The 9,655-nt window shown below is 43.3% G+C and overlaps 1 protein-coding gene across 3 annotated transcripts in view; it reads left to right on the forward strand.

Annotated features, from left to right (window-relative positions):
- LOC149466154 (uncharacterized) overlaps positions 1-2,837 on the forward strand; it is a 13,732-nt gene extending 10,895 nt beyond the window's left edge. For all 3 annotated transcript variants that reach the window (XM_089672779.1, XM_089672780.1, XM_089672781.1), the window contains one exon: positions 1,368-2,837. In XM_089672779.1, the coding sequence (XP_089528905.1) occupies positions 1,368-2,587 (1,220 nt within the window). In that variant the 3' untranslated portion in view covers positions 2,588-2,837. The remainder of the gene's footprint in view (positions 1-1,367) is intronic.
- Positions 2,838-9,655: the final 6,818 nt, after the last annotated feature.

The raw sequence follows: 9,655 nt of genomic DNA on the forward strand, positions 1-9,655 counted from the left end.
TGGGCTCCAGGTTTCAGGAAAAGTATCAGAAAGGAGGAAACCCAGTCTTTGGTCATGTCCATGGGTTCCAGACTTCAGGCAAAGCAACAGAAAGGAGGAAACCCAGTCTTTGGTAATGTCCATGGGTTCCAGGCTTCAGGAAAAGTATCAGAAAGGAGGAAACCCAGTCTTTGGTCATGTCTATGGGTTCCAGGATTCAGGCAAAGCATCAGAAAGGAGGAAACCCAGTCTTTGGTAATGTCCATGGGTTCCAGACTTCAGGCAAAGCATCAGAAAGGAGGAAACCCAGTCTTTGGTAATGCCTATGGGTTCCAGGCTTCAGGCAAAGCACCAGAAAGGAGGAAACCCAGTCTTTAGTGATGTCCATGGGTTCCAGACTTCAGGCAAAGCATCAGAAAGGAGGAAACCCAGTCTTTGGTCATGTCCATGGGTTCCAGACTTCAGGCAAAGCACCAGAAAGGAGGAAACCCAGTCTTTGGTCATGTCCATAGGTTCCAAACTTCAGGCAGACATTGCCAGTAAAGGATTCTCAACAAAATATTACAAATGAACATTTTATTTATGATTATATTCAATTGTCCAATTACTTTTGGTCCCTTGAAAAAGGGGGTATGGCTACTCTTAGGAGCTGTAATTCCTAAACCCTTCCTGCAATTTGGATGCACATACCCTCAAATTACACCTGAGAGTGTGCACTTTCAACCCATATCCATTATATAAATATAGATTGAGTATGTTTTGGCAAATATATATGGACCTAACTGTATACTGGAATTGTTTGTTTATATATATATATATATATATACATATATACACACACACACACACGGCGACCAGTGACTTATTGTGGGCATTCTGACACTGGGGGGGGGGGCTGACTAACTGCCGCTGACATCCCCAGTGACACCAATACAGTGATCGGTGCTAATAAAAAGCACTGACACTGTACTAATGACACTGGGCAGGAAGGGGTTCACATCTGGGGCAATCAAAAGGTTAACTGTGTGCTGGGTGTTTCACTGTAAGCACACTGTTATGCAGAGCCATACAAAGCAGCATGCAGCAGCTGATGGGAGAGAACTGTATTGTTTTACATACAGGTCTCTCCCTGTCAGTGATACTCGGCAATCGTTGGGTGCCGGTGGGGAATCACCGGCCTGGACCCGGTGATCAACAGCTGAGGCTGGCACTGGCGGCGCAGGTAGGGCGTGCGCGCCCCCTACCTGGAAATGCGAAATCACATGTGTGTGTATATATACGTGATTTTGCGCAGCCCTGCCGCCATGTAGCATTATTTCTGTTATAGGGTGGCAGGAAAGCGGTTATTTATTATATTTCTACATTTATTTATTTGTTTTTTTTTTAAGATGGAAGACGCAAGAAGAACAATGTGAGATCCCAGCGAATGATCTCTCCAGATGGTGAGGTGGAGGAGAATGATGTCACATCCGATTCTTCGGAAGGAAGCCCCATTATCGTAAAGGTTGATCCAGCAATTCACAGCGCAGACCCGTCATCCGATCACAATCACCCCCACACTGTTGCTCATGCTGGGTGTGAAGCATCCCCGTGCGCTGAATGTTTAACGAAGAAAACTGAACGTAACTCGCGCCAAAGATCTATCGCAAGGGAGAGACCATATTCCTGTTCAAAGTGTGGGAAATGTTTCTCTTGCAAGTCCTACCTAATCATGCACGAAAAAATCCACACGGGGATAAAGTCCTATTCATGTCCTGACTGTGGTAAGTGTTTCTCTTGGAGGAGGACCCTGACCATACATAAACGAGTTCACACTGGAGAGCGGCCGTATTCCTGTACCGTGTGCGGGAGGTGTTTCAGGCAGAAGTCTGTTCTTGACCTCCATGAACTCACTCACCGGCCGGACAAGCCGTTCTCCTGCTCTGAATGCGGCAAGCGTTTTATCCAAAGAGGACAGCTGATCGCCCACATGAGATCTCACACGGGAGAGAAGCCTTACTCTTGTGAAGAGTGTGGGAAATGTTTTTTTTCAAAGTCGGGCCTTTTGAGGCACCAGAAGAGCCACACCGGGGAGAGGCCGTTCTCCTGTCCAGAATGTGGGAAGTCTTTTTCTCACCGAGCCAATCTGGTCCAACACCAAAGAGGCCACACGGGCGTGAAACCGCACCTGTGCTCCGAGTGCGGGAGAGGCTTCAAACGGAGGTCGCACCTGAAAGAGCACCAGAGAGTCCACACAGGCGACCGCCCCTACTCCTGCTCCGAGTGCGGACGAGATTTTGCGAATCGCTCGGCTTTGATTAGGCACGAGAGACTCCACACCGGTCATCGGCCGTATTCCTGCTCCGAGTGCGATAAAGGCTTTACCAACAAGTCCGATCTGGTGAAGCATGAGCGAGTCCACTCTGGGGACCGCCCGTTTTCCTGCTCAGAGTGCGGGAGAGGTTTCGCCAGTAAGTCGGCCATGGTTAGACATGTGAAGGCCCACGCCGGTGAACTCCCATATTCATGTCCTCAGTGTGAAAAACAGTTTTCCCATAAGTTCTCCCTTATGTCCCATCTTAGTTCCCACAAAGGACAAGAGGTTCCAGTTTCAGGAGGCGGAAGTTGAGCAACCATTTGGTCCTTGTTTAGGGGCTGCAGTGTCATGGCACAAGGTCCATATTTCTGTTATAACCGGGCCTGATGTGAAGAGAGCGCCGCTTCTTTGATTCTCACGTGGACCGTTCGCTGGCGGCAGGTGAACACTTTCTGCTCTGGCCAATTGGTAGCTCCATGGACGCAACACAAACAGTATTGCATTTTAGGAAATCGAATATTGATTATTTTATGATATGCACAATAAACGTTTCATTTGTCAATGGGTTGCTCAAAAAGGGTGTAAAAAAAAAAAATAGTGAACAAAATTTGTATGTTGAGACTGTACTCAGAAATTGAAGAGGCTGATGGCTCCTGCCCATATGGAAGAAAAATATATTTGAAAAATATTCTTCCCAAACATATTGACATATATTTGAAAATATTTCAATAAAAAATATCTATATATATATATATATATATATATATATATATATATATAGAGATATAGATATATATATATATATATCTATATATACACACATATATAGATAGATAGTGATATATATATATATATATATATATATATATATAATGTCTCTCCCTCTCTCTCTCCCCCTCTCTCTCTCTCATGGGTTTTTAGTACAAGGTATATGAAAAATATTTTTAGAAATTAATTTCAAATATACTGTATGTCTTTAAAAATACAAAACTACATTTTCGGAATGCATTTACAAATATATGTTAAAATGACTTTTTTGGTATGTTAAAAAAAAAATCATTTTAACATATATTTTTACATATATTTGTAAATGCATTCCAAAAATGTAGTTTTGTATTTTTAAAGACTGACAGTATATTTGAAACGTATTTTAAAAAATATTTTTCATATATTTTGTGTTGAGTCTGTTGAGTGATAAATATATTTAAAATACTACAATTTTGGCCATATTCAGTAAAATAATATATTTATCACTCAGCACACTATACACAAAATATATGAAAAATATTTTTAAAAATACGTTTCAAATATACTGTATGTCTTTAAATATACAAAACTACATTTTTCAAATTTTTTTATTTTTTTTTAACATACAAAAAAAGTAATTTTAGCATATATTTGTAAATGCATTCCGAAAATGTAGTTTTGTATTTTTAAAGACATACAGTATATTTGAAATGTATTTTTAAAAATATTTTTCATATATTTTGTGTAGTGTTGAGTGATAAATATATATATAATTTTATTGAATACCGCCAAAATTGTACTATTTCAAATATATGTCAATATATTTGGGAAGAATATTTTTAAAATATATTTTTCTTCTATGTGAGACGAAAATACTTCTGACCAGCAGCACAGGTAGGCTAACCCCTTGCCCTCCAGAGGATCCCCCCCCTTCCTGACCAGGTCATTTTTTGCCTTATGGCTCTGCGTTTCGTTAACTGACAGTTGCACAGTCATGTAACGCTGCACTCAAATGAAATGTACGTCCTTTTTTTTTTCCACGAATAGAGCATTCTTTCAGTGGTATTTGATCGCCTGTTCCTTTTTTTTTGCACTATTAAAAAAAAAAAGACCGACAATTTTGAGAAAAAAGCCCAACATTTTTGACTTTTTGCTATTAACCACTTGCCCTCCAGAGGATTTACCCCCCCCCCCCCCTTCCTGACCAGGCCATTTTGTGCGTTACGGCGCTGTTACTTTAACTGACAATTGCGCAGTCATGCAACGCTGCCCCTAAATTAAATTTACATTATTTTTTTCCCCACGAATTGAGCTTTCTTTCGGTGGTATTTGATCGCCTGTGTGTTTTTAATTTTTTTGGCCTCTGTGCTTGTAGCCAGCTTGGTAGCCAATGAACATTAGACTGGATCTGGAACATGAATAAAAGCAGTCCTTTTTCTGAAACAGAAAAGAATAGAATAGTGTCTGTTAGCAAGCAAGATGCCTACTTTGAAAAACGGAAGGACACTACAGACCCACCCATGCAGGCTTGCTTTTCCTCTGCAGTTCCTAAAGTGATTCATGTAATACTTACCTGCTCTGTGTAATTGTTTTGCACAGAGCAGCCCCGAATCTCCTCTTCTCGGGTCCCCTGCGGTGATCATGGCTCCCCCCTACCGAGTGCCCCTATATCACACTGCTTGCTATAGGGGCACTCGTGTGTGTGCTTGCTCTCGAGCCAGCTCTGCATGTCCATTGTGTCTCGGCCACCCAATCCCTCCTCACTGGCTGTGATTGACAGCAGCAGGAGCCAATAACTCCTGCTGCTGCCTCTCTGTCCAGTGAGTAGAAGGAGAGCCTCTGCGTAGGCTCAGGTAAGTATGGGGGGGAGCGGGAGCTGCTTGCAGAAGGTATTTTACCTCAATGCATAGAATGCATTATGGTAAAAAACCTTGTACCTTTAGAACCGATTTAAAATGCTGCCTTCTGAAGGATTTTTTTTTGGGGGGTGGGGTCTTTTGGGAGTAGATGCTGGCAAAGCAGCAGTAGGTTAGGGCAGGAGTTTATATCATTGTGGAACTGGCTGGTCTCCTATACAGTGTGGTGTGCCAGCTATGTGCCAGTTCCCCGAATAGCTAGAGTCAACACAAGGAGGTTGTGATGGAACCCAACAGATCCTTAAGAGGTTTGGGTGAGCCGCTGGCTGATGAGCAGATGCGTTCACATGCTTCCATGGTAACAATACCAGTAGGGGTGGTAAGGTTTGAGCTAAAGGAAAAAGCTGGAAGAAAAATGAGAGGACCCTTTTCCTTATGATTAGATTAGATTATTGCTTTTGGATCCTAGCTCAGACTGTTCGTGTCCTGTAGGATACGGCCTTGATGGACTGAGCTGAGGCTGCTTTTACTTGTCCACGACATGGCCAGGTGAGATGTGCAGCAGTCGGGAAACCTCCTCTTCTTTTGGTTGCATGCTCTGAGTCTTGACGAACCCACCCCCAGCCTGCACTCACTGTTTCAATGGAATCCATCCTACAGGACACCAACAGCCTGAGCTAGGATCCCCAAGCAATAATCTAGGGCAGAGATCTCCAAACTATGGCCCTCCAGCTAGAAGAAAGCAAAGAAGGGGCGCACTCTCCTCATGCATTACCTTGATAAAAGTAATACACGAGGAGAGTGCGCCCCTTCTTTGCTTTCTTCCAATATTTTCAAGATTCCCAATCTTTAGAGGGCTGCACCCCAACAAGTGTTGGTTACTGTGATCCTGGGAGGCGCACGGACTTGAGTGCTTGCGTATGGGTTTTTTTTGTTCTCTTGACTGTGGCCCTCCAGCTGTTGAAGTATTATAAGTCCCATCATGCCTCTGGGAGTCTTGCCTGTGGCTGTCAGAGTCTTGCAAGACCTCATGGGACTTACGGTTCCTCAACACCTAGAAGACCATAGTTTGGAGACCCCTGATATAGGGTCATAAGGAAAAGGCTTCTCCAAAAGTAGACAACGTTGATAGGAGAAGGTTGGGTGCAAGCATGAGACTATCCAACAGCATCTAAGCAGTAGTCAAGCTCTAAAAAATATCTGGTTTAACTTTTACCAGAATTAATCTTTCTTTGGTTTCAGAAGCTGTACAAAGAAGCCACAGAAGTGTAGCTGAAGATGCACCAAGAGGCCAATTGTTTTAGACACTTGAAAATGACACCTATATTAGACGTTTGTGGCTATAACAGTCTGCACTGTTCTTGGAGGGCCTTCCAAAAGATTTTTGAGTGTCTATGGAAATTTGAGCCCATTTAGCCATTAGAGCATTGGGGAGATCAGGTACTGATATGTAACGAGAAGATCTGGCTCGTGTTCAACATTTCAGTTCATCCCAAAGATGTTCAGTAGGGCTCAGGTTGGGTTGGGATTCTGGGCAGGTCACTCGAGTTCCTCATCCTCAACACTATACTGAAGAATGGTGTCTTTATGGAGGTACAGCAAAGGGCACAAATGTCTAAAACGGCCTTTCTCAACCATTTTTACCCAAAGGAACCCTTGAAATAATCAGGTCTCGGGGAACCCCTGCTAAACCTGACTTACTGGAGCACAGTGTTAAGCAGGCCTCGTACGGCGGTGGTCAGAATACCACCCTTACATGCAGCTTAAAATAGCTTTGGTATCATGCCACTGGCTTTGCACCCAGATCCATGGAGGCACTATTAGATAGGAAGTCAATCAGCTGCAGCTCATGGAACTCCTAACAACCTCTGGAGGAACCGTAGAGTTCTTCAGAACCCTGGCTGAGAATGGCTGGTCTATAATGTCTCTGGATGGTATTGTTTGTCAGTGTAGATTACATGGCTGTGTGCTTGATTTTGAAATGGGATGACCAACAAGCTCATGTGAGATGAGGTTTCTCATATGTTTGGCCATATATTGTACCCAAGTTCCAGAATCTCTCACTTGTTGGGTTGTAGAACCACTGGTCTAAATTGGTTTGTTCTTTGGAATTGATCCAAGCCTATGGTGCTATTTAGAGGCTATGCACTGCTGAATTCAGCCATGCTACCTGTAAGAAGGTCTCTCCTGGATTAAGGTCTGTTTTAGCACTGCTAGCTGGCCTGCTTACAAAATGCATGTTGGGAGAAAAAAAACATATGAAGTACTTCTCTGCAATACATGTACCTTTCCCTGTGTTCCTTTTGAAGGCCTTGCAACTGCAGAAACATTCCTGTTGATCTATTAGAGATGCTTTCAGCTCCTAAGTTCCTGTTGAGGGCTAAGTGCTCACAACTACTCAATCCCTCCCACTCTCATCATCTCTACAACATAAACAACAATTATTCTCTAGTCCAAGACAAGAACTAAGATGGCCAATTAGACTCCTTGTGATAAAACAGGAAGTGTGCACAGGGCAGCCGCAACTTTTTGACCTAATCAACAGGTAATTTTTGCACTTAACACATACACGAAGGGTGTTCAAATCAAACTGGGACTTCTGAGTTTATATAATAAAAGAACAAATTTCAAGGAGTGGAAACTGCATTTTTTTTTTCAACATACTCCCCTACTACAGTTATACACTTATCCCAGCATTTACAGTAACTAATGCCTGGAAAGCGTCAGCATAGATGGATTTGTCAGTACATCTGAACCACCCTAGGACAGCTGGCTTCACTTCACCATCTGTGCTGAAATGCTGACCTTCAAGGAACTCTTTTAGGGGTCCAGGCTCCAGGGGAGATATGGCAATACCTCCCAGCCAAGTTGCTGTAATGTGCACATAGTGTGGTGAGCACTATGAGCTCATGCATGCATTGTCCTAGAGAAACAGGACGCCCTTAGTGACGCCTTCCCTCCCAAAACGCTCCAACGCAGTGAAGACTTCAGCTCTTCTGTGCCGGTCAAAAGTGGTACCCAACGTTCGCTAACTTTTCAACAATGCAAATGTTCATGAATGATTGTGTTTGCTGCTCCAACAGAAAGCTTTGTCTCTTGGGCGATTTCACGACAGGTTATGTGTTGATTATCCAGGATCTCAGGTGTTCCATGCACTGAATGTTCACAGGAATGACTTGTGGGCTGGGAACCACCATGGCCGGGATGGTCACTGATGGACATACGGCCATCTTTGAAACGTTTCCACCGTTCAACTGTCTTACTGCGACTGAGTGTCTCATCACCGTATCATGCTTGAAGTCTTCTGTATTGTCCTGGAGAAACAGGACGCCCTTAGTGACACCTTCCCTCCAAAAACACTCCATCACAGTGCAGACTTCAGCTCTTCTGTGCCGGTCAAAAGCGGAAAGTTGTGTTGGTACCCAACGTGCGCTAACTTTTCAGCATGGCAAATGTTTGTGATTGATTGTGTTTGCTGCTCCAACAGAAAGCTTTGTCTCTTGTGCAATTTCACGACAGATTATGTGTCGATTATCCAGGATCAAGTGTTCCATGCGCTGAATGTTCACAGGAATGACTGCTGTGGGCTGGGAACCACCATGGCCGCAATGGTCACTGATGGACATACGGCCACCTTTGAAACGTTTCCACCATTCAAATGTCTTACTGCAGCTGGGAGTCTCATCACCGTATCATGCTTGAAGTCTTCTGTAGATATCCGCGGGTTTTACAGAAGGAACTTCATCCCCAAAAGCTGTTTCATGCATGCACTAACACTGTTGTCTGCCATCTTGATTAACGGGTCTATGGTCTAGCGCCGCCTATCAGTAATAGGACACCCTTGCCACGTACTACTACATGTAGTACCCCCACGCTAGTATCCCTGTTTGAACCTGTCAAATTAAAAGTCCAGGTTTGACCTGAACACCCCTTGTTCCTTTGATGCAATATGTGTCCCACCGAAAGGTAGCAACTAGCAATGAACTTTAACCCCCCTGGCGGTATTCCCGAGTGTAGCTCGGGGTAAAGTTTCAGCACCACAAGCGGTAACCCCGAGCTACACTCGGGAATACCCTGCAGCGTCGCTCCAGGATCTCTTCTGCACTTACCTTGTCCTGCGCTCCCGCGATGTCCCTCCTGTAGCGTCCCCAGCAATGTCCTCCGGCAGATGCCAGCATCTGTCTTCCGGGTTCCGTTCCCTGCGATGTCATGATGTACGGGGGACGGAACTGGCAGGAAATTTTAAAATGTTAAAAGTGACATTCACTAAAATCACATAGTAAAACATTACTGTATTAAACCATTTCACATACATTTTGTCCCGAGTCCTTTGTCCTGTGCCCTGCCTGCATTTTTACTGCCTGGAAACTGAGAAACGTCCATGGCGTCCAAAAAGCGTCCCTTTAGGTCAAAAGCGGTTTTAGACCGGCTAGAGAACAGTGATAGTAAATTAGAACCACTTGCAGAATTGAGTGATAATGATTTGTGGGGAAATTCGTCATCAGACACTAAAAACGATTCTGCGACTTTGCTCAGTGATGTGCGAACTTGGCGCTATATTTCACATTTCAGTGTTTTTGGTTTGATTATATTATTGAATTGAATTTATTAGTATATTATTATTTTTTATGATTATTTTTTTAAATTATAATTTATGATTTCGTGTTTCAAATTTTATCATGTTTACTAGACTCTTATTCGGACAGATTTCAGTGAGTTATTCCTAAAAATTACAGGCCAACAATAAAAAAAACCCAACCTATTTCAATGCAAAAAA

This window comes from Staurois parvus, unplaced genomic scaffold, assembly GCF_062004578.1.
Source record: "Staurois parvus isolate SC_StPar_1 unplaced genomic scaffold, SC_StPar_1.0 ptg000132l, whole genome shotgun sequence".
Classification (NCBI taxonomy): domain Eukaryota; kingdom Metazoa; phylum Chordata; class Amphibia; order Anura; family Ranidae; genus Staurois; species Staurois parvus.